The 18,816-nt window shown below is 43.5% G+C and overlaps 1 protein-coding gene across 10 annotated transcripts in view; it reads left to right on the top strand.

Annotated features, from left to right (window-relative positions):
- The window catches only part of AKAP13 (A-kinase anchoring protein 13), a 337,945-nt gene that overhangs the window by 121,530 nt on the left and 197,599 nt on the right, over positions 1 to 18,816 (top strand). For all 10 annotated transcript variants that reach the window (XM_030317452.2, XM_030317451.2, XM_030317446.1 and 7 more), the window contains exon 3: positions 5,824 to 5,971. In XM_030317452.2, coding sequence (XP_030173312.1) covers positions 5,824 to 5,971 — 148 coding nt within the window. The remainder of the gene's footprint in view (positions 1 to 5,823; positions 5,972 to 18,816) is intronic.

Below are 18,816 nucleotides of genomic sequence, written 5' to 3'. Positions count from 1 at the left end.
TTGAAGAATTTTAAATTTGCATAGAAATTGTTAAGTATAGTACAGAGAAATCCCATTTACATTAAACCCGGATTCAATGTAACATCCTGCCTTATTTGCTTAATCGTTGTCTGTCTTTTTTTTAAAGTAAGTTGCAGACATCATGCTCCTTTAACCCAGATACTTCCTTGTGTATTTCTTAAGAACAAGGATATTGCTCTTACATAACCACAGCACAATTAGCAAAACCAGGCCCTTTAATGCTGGTACAATGTTAAACCTGTAAGCCTTCCTCAGATGTTGCCAGTTGTCCCAATAATGCCCTTCATGGCAATTTACCTCTGCCTTTCAGCTGCCAACCCAGAATCCTGTGTCACATTAGTGGGCAAGTCTCTAGTCTGGAGCATTAACTCAGTCTTTCTTTGTGTTTCATTAGTGATATTTTGGAAGAGTAACTGGCCAGTTTTCTTTATAGAAGGTCCTCTTCCCTTGGGTTTGTGTGATGTCTACTGAAGACTGGATTGAGGTTATGCATTTTTGTTGGGGACACTGTAAGTGATGCTCTGTCCTCTGTGGGTGTCATCAGGAGTGGTGCTGGTTTCATTATTTATAACATTACCTTTTTTGCTGACTTGATTCAGGTGATATCCACCAGGTATCCAGTTTTCCTTTTGAAATTTATAAGTGAGCAGACTATTTAAAAAATAAGGATTTTTTTTCTTTTGAAAAGAACCCATCCGTATTTGAAAATATTGGAAAACAGAAAAGCACAAAGTACATTATGAAATTGGCTTCAACCATCCTAGGTATAGGTACCTGCTAATAAAGTTTTGGTGTTTTCTTACTTCTCAAGTGTGTTTTGAGCACCTGCTACTTCCTATTCTAGACTGAGGGGATATCACAATGAATAAAATGTGCTCTCATGGCGCTTACATTCTAGTGAATAATAATAGCTATTATTTCTTTACTTATTGAGATACTGTAGCCAGATTCTCGCACAGAGAGTCGTGACACAGACTTTTCTTTCCAGGAAGCAACTTCATTCCTGCCGGCACCGCTCAGTTGGGCTCGTACCCGAAGAACTGAGCACCAAACATCATGTGGCACAGTTTTTTATACATTGTCGATTTTTTTTGTCTCCCATATATGGTAACACACACAAACATGTAGTCTGATTAAGTGGTCTCATGTTACAGGGTCATGAGGGATGTTATCATGTATGTGCATAGCCAGGTTACCTGGAAGGCCCCCCCCATTTTTTTTCTTTCCTTAGGGAGGGGACCCTACCACAATATAAATGACAAATAACATGGTATTCGTTTTAGGTGTACAACATAATGATTTGATATATGTATAGATTACAAAACGATCATGAAAATGAGTTGAATTAATATCCACCCACACATAGTTACACATTTTTTTTTCTGGTGATGAGAACTTTTAAGATTTACTCTCTTTGCAACTTTCAAATACACAATACAGTATAATAACTGTGGTCACATCCGTTATATGTTACGTCTGCATTACATTGATTATAATTATTATTTGTTGAACATGTTATTATGTCCCGTGAACTGCTTTAGGTGCTTTACTTTTATCACTTATTTAATTCGTACAACCTTATGAGGGAAGTGTGATTGTTCTCTCTTACAGCGGAGAATTTAACATATCCAAGAGGTTAAGCAGTTAGAAATTGACGTGCCATGCGGTGATTCAGCCAGAGATCATCCTCTTACCCACCATGGCATGTTAATACATTAAAAGCCAAATTTGAAAGTTAGAAAACAAATTGACTTAAGGTGGTGATAATATATTGTTAAAAAATGTTTATTTTGAGAGAGAGGGAGAGAGAAATGGGCAGAGAGGGAAGGAGGTAGAGAGAGAATCCCTAGTAGGTACCACACCCAGTGAGGAGCCTGATGCGAGGCTCCATCCCATGGCCACCAGATCACGACCTGAGCAGGTATCAACAGTCAGACCCTCAACAGCTGAGCCACCCAGGCGCCCTAGGTGGTGCTAATACTGATCTTTCGCCAGCTGAACTCGGGCACCATTGTTAGCCATGAGCTGGGATGCTTTGTACTTGGCTAGGATTTTCTCTAATAGTCAGCCCTCCACCATCCTCCTCATAAGCACTCACCCCGTTTCCCAGGCCTTGTCCATTCCCACACCGTAATCTTCTCTCTCCCATCCCTCTCCTGCTTTGACCTTCCCTGTGCCATTTTCCTCCTGATCCAGATACTGTCCCCAGTGAAAGGAAGGCCCCAGGCATAACTAGGATCTCGGGGGCCTGGAGAGTCTGTCAGCAAGACGATGGGTCTCCTAGGAAGAGAAAATCCTTGATCTAGAAAAGGGAGATCTGTTCTTTGAATTCCAGATTGGAAGTCTGGGGAAAAAAACGTTTGTTTACTTATTTTTTTTAAGTTTATTTTTGAGAGAGAGTGAGTGGGGGAGGGGCAGAGAGCGAGAGAGAGAGAGAGAGAGAGAATGAGAATACCAAGCAGGCTCTGTGCTGAAAGCGGGGCTTGAACTCACGAACTGTGGGATCATGACCTGAGCCAGTCAAGAGTCAGATGCTTAACCGACTGAGCCACGCAGGTGCCCTTGTGTTACTTACCAATAAATATGTAAAGGTGATTATGGTACTGTTAGTACTGTATGTCTACTATATACCCGAGTTAAAGATGGGGAGAACTGAGACCGCGGCTACCATGTAAAGTTCTGTTTTTCTTGGCAAGTAAGTGACTGGCATTTAGGACTACGGTGCCTTCGTATTTGGGGGATCACCAATAGTAACAAGATGGGGCCTGGTATAGGTTGTCTTTTTCCATTAGTTCTTTTGTCAGAAATAAAAAAGTGTCAAAAAAGTGTCAGGTTCGGGAATACATTTCCCATTAATGCAGAAGCATGGAAAATACCGTTGTGAGGAGAGCACTCTGTTTCTTCGGTTTACTGGAGAAGCGGAGATGTAGAACCTCTCTTCCTGGGGCTTCACTCCAGAACGTCTTGAAAATTGCCCTCGTTAGTACGTTCATCTGTGGTGGTTAGATGCGTGACAGACATAGTAACCGGGTAGCCAGGTTGATCTGTCTGTTCATTCCATGGGGCTTGTCCTTCCCATGAGCAGCAAAATCATGTACCGGAATATTCCTCAGGGAAGGTGTGGTTACAGCAATCATCTCAACCAGAGTTCTTTTTAGATCTGTTTTTCATCCTTACTTTTCAGGCACCACCGCACGAGCCTCATCGTGCAGCTCCCGTCTGCATCACTGTAGGTGCACTGTCCCTGCAGTGAAACCGGAGCCATGTGGCCCACGGCAGAGTGACAGTGTTGACTGTCTGCTCCCGTGACTTTGGGAGGGCAGAGGGTGCTCCTCCAGGGAAGACAGGTGCTGTCGTCCCGGGTGCCTTTGGAATCTGAATTTCAGGTGGCTCTGAGGTGATTGAGGCTTCTGGGGTCCCTTCTCTTTAATATTTTGGGTAGTTTGACTTAACATTAAAAAGAAAACCATTGAAGCTATGAGAGCTTTAAAGCTTCTTTATTTTGCGAGTGAAGAAAGAGCTTGATGTTAGCCATCTCCTCTGTCCTCCATTAAAAGAAGGCCCCAGATATCAGTTAATATCTTGGGCACAGAGTCTTCTGTCTTCTAGCAAGATATTGGGTCTCATGTGGAAATCCCTGATCTTGAGAAAGAAGATATATTCTTAGACTTCCAGGATATATATCTAGGTGGAAAAAAAACCAAACCCAGATGTTTTGTTTTGTTTTGTTTTGTTTTGTTTTTCTTTAAAAGTCCACAGTGTAAATAATTTAGGCTGGCAGGCCATACAGTCTCGGGGAACCGCTCAACTCTGCAGGGGCTCGTTATAGTACAAAAGCGTGGCCCGGCGTAAGACTTTACCTATGGACGCTGAAATTTGAACATCAGATAATTTTCACATGTTAAAAGATTTTTTTTTTTTTCAACCATTTAAAAGTGTAAAAAACCTTTCTGAGCTCTTGCGCCATATAAAAACAAGCAGAGAGCTGGATTCTGCCCGCGGGCCCGCCTGTGGTCTAAAGGATGAAACTTCAGAGCTCTCATTTTTTTTTTCCAGGTTATAATGGTATTTCGATACCTTGAGAAGTTTGTTCTTCTCACATGTGCTGCAGACATTTTAGCTGGTTGCGGTTTATCATGCCAACGGGTATTAAAATTTTACCAGCCTAAGCTTTTCAAACATGTTTCCAAGAAAAGGACTTAGGCATGAGTCTCCATTATAATTCTAAATAGCGACTGCAGCCAGGGATAATTCTGTTGTACCGACTGTGCTGTTCCTTGTGTTAGGGTGCTTTGGAACTTTCCAGTTCGGCATTTGTGCATAGTAAGTCACAGCTTATTTGTTGCTCATTGTGACTTCTTACGTGTTGCACTGAGCACATTTGAGCCCCTACCATGTACACAAAGCACTGGGAATAAGTGAAGAAATAGGCCTTTGACTTTAGGAAATATTTTGAACTCTGTTTCCAGAATCAACCTATTGGAGCATTTCTGTTAATAGGCTTGGTCCTAAGTTTGATGTTATGATTTCTGGTTTTCGGTGTTTAATGGAACTCTACCTGCTGCTCCATTTTGCTGCCAGGCTTGGTAAATTGTGGCCACAGGGTGGCATGGTTCTCTAATAGACTTCATTGGTGTTAAAATGGAAAAGAAAAAAATACTGCAAGGCATGAGAATTCTCTCCCCTATTGTAGCCTGGCTTTCTCTAAATTGGCTTTTCCATAGTACATTATTGTTTTTCTTTTTTTTCATAGTGCATTATTAAGATTTAGATAATACTAAACCCCAGTGCTTTAAACCTCGGTGCTTTAAAATCTTTTGTTTATGGAGACAACATGAATTGTATAATGTTTATGATTGGGAAGATGGTAATTAGGACTGTATTTATAGATTATATTTAATTTAGACAGTAGCCTCAATTAAAAAAACTAACCTGTAAAAACTAGAAAGAATATTTGTGAATAAATGACAGAGATGTCTTCTCAGTAGTTGCAGAGTCATGGGCAAAGGTACTGGCAAGTTTCTGGTCTGATTGCAAGGGTTTGATGGAGGGTTGGGTAAAGAAGGGTGGGGATTCCAGATGGTCAGGAAACAGATTAGTAGAAAAGTGACCGTCCCACCCATGTAGATTAAGAATATTATCGTAGGCTGAGAGCAGAATATGTTCCAAGAGTTTTCGTATATTAGCTGGAGGAAGAGAATGTATTATCTCCATTTGCATAGACAAGGAAAGTAGGGTTAGAGGATTTGAGTCAAGTCTTTGTGAGTGGAGTTTAAACCCAGACTTGCCCAGAGCCCAAACGAATGCTCTTTGCACTCGTCCAGGCAGGCTCAGTGGAGACTGTCCTTGTTGCAGAATGGGTGGATTTGGCAGCGATGTCTGGGGTGTAGAATTCAGAGTTGTTGCTCTGGGCAAGGGGCATTCTGGGCACAGGGATGTGACTGTTTAATATGCCTCCTCCATCCTCTTGGCCTTATTTTTGGATTCTTTTGGTTGGATTCCTTTCTTTTTAATACCCATTCATCAAGTAAATATCCCAAATGTTACCTTGTTAGTGTTCTCCTTTGTCTGACCACCTCCACTGAAAGGGAAGCTTTTAGGAGCACAGAGGTCTTCTTTTCAGATCATTTTGTATTCTCAGTGCCTACAATTCTTCCTGGCACACAAGTGCTCAGTGTTTATGTTTGTATAACCTTACTAGAAATGATACATTTGATTTTTCCTGAAATTTGATGTTTTGTGAAGGTAGACTCCCAGGAGGAACCTGACTAATGCAGGCTTGCTCTGTCTTTCCTTTCCTAGGGCGACTGTGTGGTTACGGTGTTGCTGGCTGAGGAGGACAAAGTTGAGGATGATGTAGTTTTTTATTTGGTATTTTCGGGTTCCACCCTCCATCACTGCACAAGTACACGGAAGGTCAGTGCTGATACGCTGGAGACCATTGCTCCTGGTAAGTATTGGGTGGAATCTTCACTGGCCTTTGCTGGTTCTCAAGTACTTTAAAAAAAAAAAAAAAAAACTGTTTTATTTGTTTATTTATTTGTTTTTTAGGAAGAGAGAGAGAGAGAGAGCACAAGCAGGGGAGGGGCAAGGGTGGGTGGGGACAGAGGATCCAAAGCGAGCTCCATGCTGACCAGTTAATAGCAGTGAGCCCGGTGTGAGGCTCGAAGTCATGAACCTGAGATCATGACCTGAGCCAAAGTCGGATACTCAACTGACAGAGACACGCAGGCATCCCTGATTCTCCAACACTTTTATTCCATGTTCATTAGTGTGGAGTAAGAGGAAGAACGGATCAGGGTGACAGAACTCTTTCTTGTCAGATCTTTATTTTAAATACACATTAAGGTAAAGCATTTTGTTTATATATTGCTTATTCTACGAAAATCTGAGACTCACTAGAAATTAGCAAAATAAAATGGTGTCATAAGTTGAAAGATAAAAATTAGGATCAGCAAAAATATTAATTTATTAGAGTATTGAGGTTTGGGGGAAAGTAAAACATGTGGAAGATTCAGGTTCTAACGTGGCTGCCGTACTGTGACTGCAGATTTGATGCTGAATGTCACAGGGGCAAAAGCAGAGGTAGAACGATAAGTAACACATGCCTCAGAATCTTTCATAAAAGCCAAACTTTCCAAATTATGGTTCATGGTGGAACGAGGACCATGTTTAATCACTGTTTAACAGAATTCAACAGGGAAAGTATTTACTCATTAAAAATTCTTTACAAAGTCACAAAGTCCTTGCTACTTCCACTGGAAACAGCTGAAAAAATGGCTGTCTCTTCACCTATCGCAGTACCTAAAGGTGTGCCGACGTGTGTTCCGAGATGAGCTCATTTCCTTAGCTGACCTTGTTTCACAGTTAACAATTAACCACTTTTCATCAGAATGCAAAACCGGGCACATTGAGGGGTAAACCCCTAAGAAGTGTTGACAGTTAACTTGTTCTTTAGACAATGAAGTAGACTTAGTTCTTACTGAAATGTTTCTTTTTCCCAGTGTTTTTATATAACACTGATTCCACTGTGTTGAACTAGATGGTGTAAAAAAACTACTACTTTACCAAGGGCTTTTAATATCTAGTCTTGCCAGTATTGGATCCTGTTGCCAGTTTTTCATTGCTGTGCCATTTAATATAAATTAGCTTCATGTCTGATACCCACCAACTGCTGGAAATTATCCTACAGTTAAGAACTGAGGTTTATGACAGTTGAAAGCTGTATTTAGCTTTCTGCTTGGCAGCAGTCGTTTTGAAAAATACAGTACAGAATTTAAAGATTCTTGACAATTCCTATGAATATCTGCCCCCCGCCCCCCACCCCTGCAAATTTTTAGGGATTGGAAATTTAACAAGGAGTTCAGGATAGATACTGATTTCTTCTCTAAAGCATATTAAGTATCCTCCTTTGTAACCTAAAGCTCCAAACATCTTGTTTCCTGTGATGTATATCGTGTCAGAAAGGCTTATCTGGAACTTGAGGTCCCCTCTGGAGCAGGTGCCATCCAGTGTCACCATTGCTAAACACCTGCCATGTGTGAGAAACAGTCCTCAGCAAGGAGAGTCGTCAGTCCCTGACTGGCGCACGTGTAAGAAAGAGTGTCCGTAGATACGGGGAGGATGCCAGTGGCTGTAAGAGAAAGGTCAGGGGTATCAAGGGTGCAGCAGCCCTGCATCCTAGTTGTGGTTCTCAGTCCCAAGTACCAGCAAAGTCCAGCCCCTGGGAGACGGATATGCCCAGCAGCTCTTGTACCTTCGCTGGCAAGGCACTGACATCAGGATGGACGCTTATTTTCCTGAGTTTCATAAGCCCCTTGTACTTGTACGACAGCCCAGAGCTCTGAGTTCGTTCCAGACCCTTACTGATTTCCAACCTTCCTTCCTGAGCTCTGGTTCCCATTTCATCCCTTGCCTTTGGTTGTTGTTGTTGTTGTTGTTGTTGTTGTTGTTGTTGTTGTTCTTCTTCTTCTTCTTCTTCTTCATTTTTAAAAAATTTTAAATGTTTATTTTTGGGAGAGAGCACAAGTGGGGGAGGGTCAGAGAGAGGGAGACACAGAATCCGAAGCAGGCTCCAGGCTCCAAGCTGTCAGCACAGTCCAACTTGGGTCTCGAACCTGTGAGCTGTGAGATCATGATCTGAGCCGAAGTCGATACTTAACCGACGGAACCACCCAGGCACCCCCTTGCCTTTGGCTCTAAACCTCTTTACATGTCTCCGTCCCCCTCTTTTCCAGCCACATCCATCTCTGGGTGTCCTTTAGTGCACTTATCGACTCTGAGTACCCTCACCCTGCTGACCCCAGCGAACCAGAATGGATATTACACTCTGCTGCTTTCTCCTAATTTGATTTAAATCCTCAGAAATCATCCCTGACCCATTTGCATGGGGCCTGGAGTCCTAGTTCCTGCCTTCTCTAGTTTCCACTAATCAACTCTCCCCTCCTGTAAATTGTGGTCTCTGGCACCTCCCGTGTTCCCGGTCAGGCCTACGGGCCCAACCGCCTGTCCCCTTCTCTCTCCAGTTGGACTGCACGGTCTTCTCCTCATTGAGTTCACTCAGGATGATGACAAGAGGTGCCCGAGCACAGCAGAGGTGACAGAGGCTTCGAGTCCCTACAGGACCCTCTTGTACAAGCAGGCCAAGCGGAATGGCAGGCCGCGCTCTAACTGTGGACCTTTGATACGGATGCACAGTAGCAGTGAGGCCCCAGTTGGTGACTCAGAAGCTCTGTTCACTGTTTAAGCAGAGGGGACTCCCGAATGGAGCCCGTTGCTCTGGTCAGCATGCAGGAGCTCCTCCCGTTCAGCTGCTACATCTGCTGTAGTCATTCGTGGACGTGTAGGGATGGACATCTTGGGGTCTGAGTTAGATTTGAGTCTCTTGTTTATATCATGGCATGAATGTTTTAGCCTAGAATTAAACTGCCTTAAGTCGGTTTTTAGGGACATCTTAGACTTGTTCCTTACCTCCCTTCAGCTCTCTACTGAGCTATCACCTTCTCAGCGAGGCCTTCCCTGTCCGCCTTATAAAAATATACAGCAGCCTCCCCTCTGGACTCCCTCTTGCCCTTTTCTGATTTGTTTTTTTTTCCCATCGCACTTACCAACTTCTAACATGTATATTTCATTTATGTTAACTTATTTTCTACTTGCCTTTGCTGAAGGCAAAGCTTCATGAGGGTGTGGATTTCTGTTTTGTTGGTGTATGCTAGGAAGGCTGTTAGTAATCCCTACCATTTGCTGGAACCGCTTTTCTACTGTATTTGAATTCATCCCAATTCTCGGAAGCCGCTCTTCTAGAAAGGTTGTGCACACATGTGTACACACACACATACACATGCACACACAACCCCTGCACCCTTCCTTTTGAAAAACGCAAAAGGAGTTTGATCTGGCTTCTTGAACTGAATTCTTGGCTTGAGGGCGGGAGTCAGTGTTCTCTTTCCAGTATCTACCTACGGTGATTTCTGAGCCTCAGTGAGCTGTATTGACAGCCTCAGGTTTCTTGTCTGCTGCGGGCAATGTCAGAGTAGTGAGGATTCTTCATGGAAAGTGGCTGCTTGCTTTGTGCATCCTGGTTACCAGATGCAGCAACGGCTACTGGGAGGGGTGTCTGTGCACCCTTTTTGCTCCTGTGTGGGACCAGCTCCTCTGGGCCTCGTCAGTTGGGTGCACTCTGGGAAGAAAAAGAGCTTTGTGTCTTGTTCTTGCTTTTAATGTCATGTTTCATCCAGATTGCTGGCTCTGATGTTTCTTTGAGTTCTCTGCATGTTTCACTGTCAATGTTTTGTCACATTTTAGTTTTTACTAAAACCAGATGATTGATTGACCTTCAAAAGGCAGCTACTTCTTGATGTTAGTCTCTAACCTTTCATTATTTGGGGATGGAAGAGAGAAAGAAACCTTTCTAACTTGGCTCCTTTAAAAAAGCTCTTTAACTTCAGATACGAAAATTATTTTCCTTTTTTTCTGTTTTTTCACTTTTTTGTTTGTTTTCTAATGAAAGGTTAGAATGAATTGTACATGTGTGTTTAATTATAAATTGTAAAGGCTTAGGGCACCTGGGTGGCTTAGTCGGTTGAGCATCTGACTTCAGCTCAGGTCATGATCTCATGGTTCATGAGTTTGAGCCCTGCATCGGGCTCTGTGCTGACATCTTGGAGCCTGGAGCCTGCTTCAGATTCTGTGTCTTCCTCTCTCTCTGCCCCTCTCCCACTGTGACTGCCTGCCTCTCTCTTTCTGTGTCTCTGTCTCAGAAATATAAATAAGTTGTAAAGGCATTAAAAAATTTTTTTTATGTTTATTTTTATTTTTGAGAGCGAGACAGAGTAGGGGCGGGGCAGAGAGAGAGGGAGATATAGAATTCGAAGAGGGCTCCAGGCTCTGAGCTGTCAGCACAGAGCCCGATGCGGGGCTCAAACCCACGAACTGCGAGATCATGACCTGAGCATCCAAAGTTGGATGCTCAACTGACTGAGCCAGGCACCCCAATTGTAAAGGCATTTAAATTTTTTTTTTTTAATGTTTTATTTATTTTTGAGACAGGGAGAGACAGAGCATGAACGGGGGAGGGTCAGAGAGAGAGGGAGACACAGAATCTGAAACAGGCTCCAGGTTCTGAGCAGTAAGCACAGAGCCCGACGCGGGGCTCGAACTCACGGACCGCGAGATCATGACCTGAGCCGAAGTTGGACGCTTAACCGACTGAGCCACCCAGGCGCCCCTGTAAAGGCATTTTAAAGTAATCTTTTCTTGCCTTACTACCATCAAAAAGCTGTGGACATGATGATTCCCCTTTTTTCGTAAAGTAAATACAGTATAGTAAAAGTAGTAACATCTAAGGGGGCAGTTAGGTGGAGGCCTTGGTTTCTACTTTATTTGCCTTTGAATTGTTTGAATGCTTTACAAGTGAGTGTGTTACAAAAACATATATAGTAATTTTTAATAAAAATATTTTGAAGACTGAAAATAATGCTGTTTCTCTTGAAAATAAAGCCATCTGAGTGCTTAATTAACACTAGACAAACAGGCTTTATTTTTTATTTTTTAACATATATTTTTTTCTGTTTTTTTTTTAAAGTTTTTTAAAATTTATTTTGAGAGAGAGAGAACAGGTGTGAGTGGGGGAGGGCCAGAGAGAGACAGAGACAGAGAGAGAGAGAGAGAGAGAGAGAGAGAGAAAATCCTAAGGAGGCTCCGCTTTGGTGGCACAGAGCCAGACTCGGGGCTCAAACCCACGAACCGTGACATCATGACCTGAGTCGAAACCAAGAGTCGGATGCTTACCCGACTGAGCCACCCAGGCGGCCGCAGACAAGGTTGGTAATAAAATATTACATGCAAAATACGAATTTCTGGTTTAAGAATATAATTTGCTATGAAATACAGCCTGAACTGGAAATACATCTCTAAAGACAAAAGGTATTGCCTTTGTAATAAATGAAATAAAATATCTCCATTCTTTTTTCTTTGTATGAAACAAATCCAACCCCAAATCCCATCTTAACTAAATGTTGATTTTCCTTTAGAGATGGAACTGAGGTTTTTCTTTAAAAGTCTTACGCAGGACTGGTTAAGTATTGTAAAGAAATCTGAGTATCCTTGGAAGATAATTCTTGAGGGATATGGAGTACTAACTGCGTTCATTTTTTTTTTTTTTAATTTTTTTTTTCAACGTTTATTTTTGGGACAGAGAGAGACAGAGCATGAACGGGGGAGGGGCAGAGAGAGGGAGACACAGAATCGGAAACAGGCTCCAGGCTCTGAGCCATCAGCCCAGAGCCTGACGCGGGGCTCGAACTCACGGACCGCGAGATCGTGACCTGGCTGAAGTCGGACGCTTAACCGACTGCGCCACCCAGGCGCCCCAAACTGCGTTCATTTTTATTAGTGACATGTTAATTTAGACCAAGCAAACAATGATTTCAGAATAGAAAATGAGCAGGATGTTTAGTGGATGCTGTATATATTATTTTCCTGAAAGGCTTTGGTGCAGGGTCTCTCATAAAATGAAATCTTTTTTTACCATGTCTATTTACGTTTAGAATTTGCGGCAAAGTTTCTTACTAGACAGGAAAACTACAAGCATTCACTGACCTAAAATTTGACTCAGCTCTTGTATTTTTCTTTCTCACTCATCAAAGGGAAGGTAGTATATATAGTAAACTTGACATTAAAACAATAAAAAGGAAAAAAATCTATTTGCTGTGATCAGAATTCCTTTCAGGCTTATTAAAAATCAGTGATTATAGCCCAGGTCTTAAGTAAGTCGTCCTACACGTAAAACACAATGTGTCTCTCACTTGTTGTGAACCAAAACCTGTCTCTAGTAGCTGATGTCCAAGGTTGCCAAATCAAATTATACCTTTGGAAAGAAGTTGTAGGCTTTAAACCGGCCTAATTGGAGAGTGCTGGACCCTCCCTCTCTGGCCAAGAAATCTGTAACCTTCTATTGGACACTTTTTAACAGTCTTCCTCTTCTAAAATGTTCCTGCTATAAGGCTTTCTCTAGACGGGTACAATTCTAAATTTTAAAAAACTTTAAAAAGTTACTGTCCCAATGCTAGTTCAGTATATATAGTTGCTATCCTGGAAAAACAAACAGAACTACTTGAAGGGAAAAAATCTCTGTTGTCTACTGTCCCGGTTGTAATGCTTACGTGGAAGTTGTGTATTTCATCACCTTGGAGCTGTGGACACAGCCCTAGAATCTGCGCCCACATGCATTGTGGGGGAGGCAATGTCTCCGCCAAGGAGGTGAAAATTGGTTCCTGGGGGGCAAAAAATCGTACTCTTTATGTAGAAGCACAGACACACATGTACAAATATGTGGTATATCCGTAGCATTAAAGTTTCATTAGATGGCAGGTAAATAGAGAAAAACGTCTACAAAGACTTCAGTGGTGGTGGTGGGGGGGGTGGTGACAGTAAATGAAACACTGAGAAATACCGTCTTAGAATAATAGGCTAGGATATGGTAGATCATGATTTTAGCATTAATCAGTCCCTTTCCCCCCAGAACTGTACATGGTGAAATTCCTGCCTGTTTTTTCCCCACTCTGCTAAAATTCTCTTACACCAATTTGCACACCTACCATTCGACCAGCAAACACTAGGAGTCGGTGCCTTGCTTGCTCCACCTCATCCTGAAGACTGAAAATTCCCTTTATCCCTACGTAACCGCTTCTTAAACACCTCGCTGCCAAACTGAAATAGTGAAATAGTTTTGTATCTTTCCACCATTGACTGCTTAACGCAGCCGTTCTCTTAGAACATAGAGCGTGCTCCCGGGTGGGACCGGGCTTGGCTGGTCCAGCAAGCCCTTCAGGGTTCCTTTTGGGATGGTTGGTAAAACAAAGTCCCAGTTGTTCCATCCTCAAAAGAGAAGGCCCGGATGGGATGTGGGCCACTTTTAGCTTAATAGGAAATGAAGTAATTCTTGGGTCATGCTTCAGCAGAGTTGTTTATCTGTAGCAATATTTCGTTTCCATGGGTATGGGTGATACGGTGATAAGGAGGCTGCAGGAAGGCTCTCCCAATCTCAGAAGCACACATACCTCCCGATCTGCCAGCTTGAAAAAGGTTGGAATTAGATGCTTTTAAGAGGAGCATTAGCAGTTAATTAGCCTTGTTGCCTCCCAGCTTGGAGCTCCTTACTGTGTTTTTGTTCTGCATTCTCCCTCTTCTGTCTTTTCAGTTCTGCAGAGCCAAAGGCAACTTTTAGTTCCGGGTCTTGCCGCAGAAGCTCTTTGTGGAGTATGGGGAATTTCTTTTCCTGAGTGACCTAAACAGGAACGTTTTTTAATAGCTAAAAAAAAAACCAGTAACTACCAGTTTTTCCTGCCTGTCTCAGGGCGGGTGCCTTGTGTGTGGCCATCTCTGATGTTTCTGAACAATCCGGAAGGTTGGCGGTGGTGGGCTTCAGGGTGGAGTGACTAGTTCGGGGTGACCTAACGCGTCCGCAGCGTGGGGGGTGGGGCAGGGCACACCTGATACTGTCTGACCTGGCAGCCCTTCGCCAGCATACTTCCGGACCTCCAGACCGCTGGTTCAGTCCGCCAGGGGCCGGCCCCCCGCCCCATAATTTACTGTGCGCTTTCCATCATAAAGGAACTGGACCTGATCGTGGGGGTAGATGCAGAAGGCAGTTTTAGAAATGGAATTGAAGGGGCACCTGGGTGGCTTGGTCGGTTAAGCGTCTGACTTCGGCCCAGGTCATGATCTCACGGTCCGTGAGTTCGAGCCCCGTGTCAGGCTCTGTGCTGACCGCTCGGAGCCTGGAGCCTGCTTGGGATTCTGTGTCTCCCTGTCTCTCGGACCCTCCCCTGTTCATGCTCTGTCTCTGTCTCAAAAATAAACGTTAAAAAAAAAATTAAAAAAAGAAATGGAATTGAAGCTCAGGCCGTGTTTCTTTACCAGTTTGTCGCTCTTCTTCCCCTCTTTAAATTCTCTGGGCTTGCTTCCTTCAGGAGAAGCTTAGTAAATTTCTCAGAACTTCCCTTTTTAAAAAGACTCGTGATTCTTATTTTCCTTCTTTGTTACCAGGAAATTGAGTGGAAGGAGAAAAACATCATGGCAGTAGCTGAAAACCCCACTACTCATCATTCTGCGGCAGCTTCTGTTTTTATGTAGAAAGAAGTTAAATTGTGACGATTATATCAAGTTGAAAGTGGTTTCCCATCCCCGTGTCTTTTCAGTGTAGGTGTGGGCATCGTTAATACTTTTATTTTGTGTGCACAAAGGCCCCTGCAGATAGTCGTGTCTCTAGAGCTAATTTACGGCAATAAGACGTTTCGTGTGTGTGTGTGTGTGTGTGTGTGTGTGTGTGTGTGTGTGTGTGTGTGCGTGCGTAGTGGGGATTGTTTTATTGCTGGTCTGTATTGTATAAACTTTGTTGGTTTTTAAATGTTTATTTATTTTTGAGAAAGAGTACATGAGTGAGTGGCAGGGGTGGGGTGGGGCAGAATATCTGAAGTGGGCTCTGAGCTGACAGCAGACAGCCTGACACGGGGCTCAAACTCATGAACTGAGATCATGACCTGAGCCAAAGCCGGACACCCAACCGACTGAGCCACCCACGTGCCCCTAACCTTTGTTTTTTAACATGTTAGGGTTTTTTTGCCCCAAATGCTTTATCTGAAAGGTTATAAGGGCTTACAAAATGAGAGGGGTGCCTGGGTGGCTCAGTCAGTTAAGCGTCCCACTCTTTACTTCGGCTCAGGTCATGATCTCACGGTTCCTGGGTTCGAGCCCCGCATCAGGCTCTGCACTGGCAGCATGCAGCCTGCTTGAGATGTTTTCTCTGCCTCTCCCCTGCTCACGTTCTCCTTCTCTCTGTGTGTCTCAAAATAAAAATAAATAAACTTAAAACAAATCTTGAGAACCACTGGAGCATAATAGGAAACACTAATGTGAGAGCGTAGCTGGCCAGCCTTGTGCGGTGGGCTTCCAGACAGCAGGGTGAGACGCTTTGTTTTTGGGCGGTAGTGGCTCTCCCAGTGTACTCTTAAGTTATTAATAAAGGCCGATCCAGGACACCCTCAGCCCTCCACTCCTCTTTTACTCCTTGAAAAAGAAGCCTATAATCATACCAAACAAATTGCAGATTTCTGGCACATTTTACTCAGGATGATTCATAGTGTCCTTCAGATTGTGAGTTCATGTCTGAAGGGAAAATGTCAAGCGAACAATCAGATAGTTGCTCCTGGGTTTCTGTTTCATGGCCTTTTCTGATGTTCTGCCTCCCCTGAGACACGGTTTTATTTTACACAAAAATGTGTACGCACAGCTGCCAGTAGTTCACCCATCCACCCACCACCTTCCAACAGATTTCTTCCGCCAAAGCAGCAGAAAGTTGCCAGTAAACACGTATGTGCGCACACGCACACTCGTGGACCGCCTTCTGGGTCTCCCCAGCCTCTGCCAGCCGAGCAAACCAGTGGTTTAGCAGTTCCAGTTAGATTTCCGAACACTTTGCCCTTGTGTGCTTCCACAGTTCTGAGTGAGGTTGTCGCTTCACCGTGGCTTTTTCGCACTCAGGCAAACCCTCTTCTGTGGGCATGAGAGTGCGTGCGTGCGTGCGTGCGTGTGTGTGTGTGTGTGTGGTTGAAGGCCGGGAACATGGTGTGAACTCTGTGTCTGGACAGAAGGAGCGTTTACGGGGTGGTGGACGCTATTTAGCGTCTGTGGCGTTGTAACTCCCTTTCTGGTTCAGGCTTGGATTTCTCACCTTGGCACAGGCTTGAGGAAGGAAACTGGTAAGAACAAATAAGGATTGTTCATCTGGGTAGTGTCTATTAAGTTAGTATAAGATCACTTGTAAGCAAGATTAAGTTTTGAAGGCAGAATTCAGTTTGGATCCCAAATCATTCACATTTTCGTCATTGAACTTTGAAACTTGTGATTTTAGTGTTTATTGGCAGTTATTCATATGTACCTCAAGGGGCTGTGAGGAGTGTATAGATTAGCTTAATCCTGGATATGTCGAAAATGCTATAATTATTGGTGAGGTTCATGAATGAGAACCACACTGTTCTTTAAAGTAATTCTTCCGACTGAAATACGTAGTGTTACATCTATCTTATTTAATTGAAAATGAATCTAGGTTAGGTATGATGTCATTTTGGGTTGGTTATGGTATTGAAGAATTTGAGAAAACTCTTCTAAATTATAGCTCTTTGCTTATAAGACCAGGAGACTGTCTAGATTTTTAAAGTTTACTTATTTATTTTGAGAGACAGAGCATGAGTGGGGGAGGGGCAGAGAGAGAGAGAGCAGGAGAGAGAGAATCCCATGCAGGCTCCATACTCAGCATAGAGCCCAACATGAGGCTCAGTCTCATAACTCTGAGATCGTGACCTGAGCCGAAATCAAGGGTTGGACACTTAGCCCACTGAGCCACTCAGGCGCCCTGAAGACTGTCTAGATTTAATAGTATTAAAGACATTGTCATTTACCTCAGGACACATAGCTAAAAAGTAAGGAAAATAGGTTTGAACCCAGGTCTGTGCTGTCACTAAGCATCCAGATGTGATCAAATTAATATCCTCTCGAAACTGTAATTTCCATCCCTTGAACTTAACTTCTGCTTCCATTTTTATGCTTTTCAAACTCTTCCCTCTTCTTGGAATCTCTTGCTGACTTTCTCTGCCTGTCCACCTTCCACCTGGTAACATCTACAGGCCGTAACTCTGGGGAAACCTTGGGGCCTGTAGGGGCCACTCCCTCATGCTGTGAATGAAGAAGTTGAGGTCTGGAGAAGCAGAGGTGATCTGAGGTCACACAACTTAAGATTGTCTCTGGCGTTTTTATTCCTTTCCTGCTGATTCTTCCATGGTACCCTTCCAGTCTTCTTGTACTCAGAAACTTGGGAGAAGTAGAGCCAGAAAGTGGGCTCAAATTCTAATTCTGCCACCAAGGAGCTTTATAACCTTGGCCAGATTACTTAATATTTTTGTGCCTTGGTTTCTGCATCTGGTCAATGGGTATAATAATAGTATCTACCACATAGGGTTGCTATGAGGAGCACGTGAACTGTTACTTGGAAAGCACAGAGAAGACAGTCGAGCACATAGCAAGTATTCTAGAAGTGTCTGTTAGGTAAGAGAAGATGGGCACCGGCCATCCGGGTGCTGAGGCCTCTACTGGAGGACCCCGGGCTTGCAGAGCCGAGAGCGGGGTACCTGTCCAAAAGGTCCTTCCGAATGGCCGCCTCCTTCGTGAAGTCTTCCTGCTCTTGCCCACGCGAAACGTGTTGTTCCTCTCCCACCAGTTGCACTGTGCGAGTGTCTTCCAGAACCCACACCCTTCAGACTTCCTTTGCAGTTCCCTGCCATGTGTTTGATTCCCCTTATAGACTGCACACCTCTGGAGGGGCTGACACCCTCACCTTACTCGTGTCCACCTCATAACCACAGTGCCCTGGGCTCGGGGCATAGCCAGCTGTTGGATGCGCTGGAACCGTTGGAAAGATACGCTTTCCGCCAGAAAATTCCCCAAACCTCCTACCTGAGTCAGTGGACTTGTTTCTGTTGACATTGTTGTTTTATATCGTTAGGTTGGCTGCTCTTCAAAGAAAGGTTAAGTTTGTTTTTTTTTTTTTCTGATTTTCATTTCATATGTTGAATGTATAGATTCAGCATATGTATTGAATTGAAATACACATGTGGGTGTCTACACACACACGGGTGTGCACACACACACACGCACACATCCCCAGGCAGACGATTCTCCTGTTTCCTATGGCTTTGGTATAAAGAATTCAGCTCGGAAGGCAGCAGGTGAACCTGGTGGAGTTTTGTGTTTATGTGGACACTGATCTCAGCGGCTAATGCGCCTGCTATTCTTGCTTAGCCATGATACAGGCCTGTCATTCAAGTATCAGGCTCCTCACAGGCGGGGACAGACTCTTGCATCAGATATAATAGGCCACATCCCTTGGCATCAGATTTGAATAATGGATTCTGCTTCTTAATATCTGTGTGACCTTGGTCAGATTGTTTCTTGAAATCTTGTTTTTGTCATCTGTCACATGAGGATAGTACATCCCTCATAAACTTGTCATGTAGAGAAAATGCCGTGTCTGGTGCCTGGCGTAGAGTAGGTACTTGGTTCGTGAAACTTGTTACCGCCCTAAAATTACACAGCAGTGAGAGATTTCTTTAGTCATGAGGTTAAAGGGCTTAAGGAGGCCCCTGCGGAGTAGTATGTGGAAAATCAATTTACTTATTATTCTCATTGTTCACATGGGAAAAACAATTACTGTTTTCTCTCTTTTTTTTCTTCATGTTTATT

Source organism: Lynx canadensis, chromosome B3 (genome assembly GCF_007474595.2).
Source record: "Lynx canadensis isolate LIC74 chromosome B3, mLynCan4.pri.v2, whole genome shotgun sequence".
Classification (NCBI taxonomy): Eukaryota; Metazoa; Chordata; class Mammalia; order Carnivora; family Felidae; genus Lynx; species Lynx canadensis.
Note: the sequence above shows the minus strand (reverse complement) of the source record. Positions and strands in the feature narration are given on the sequence as shown.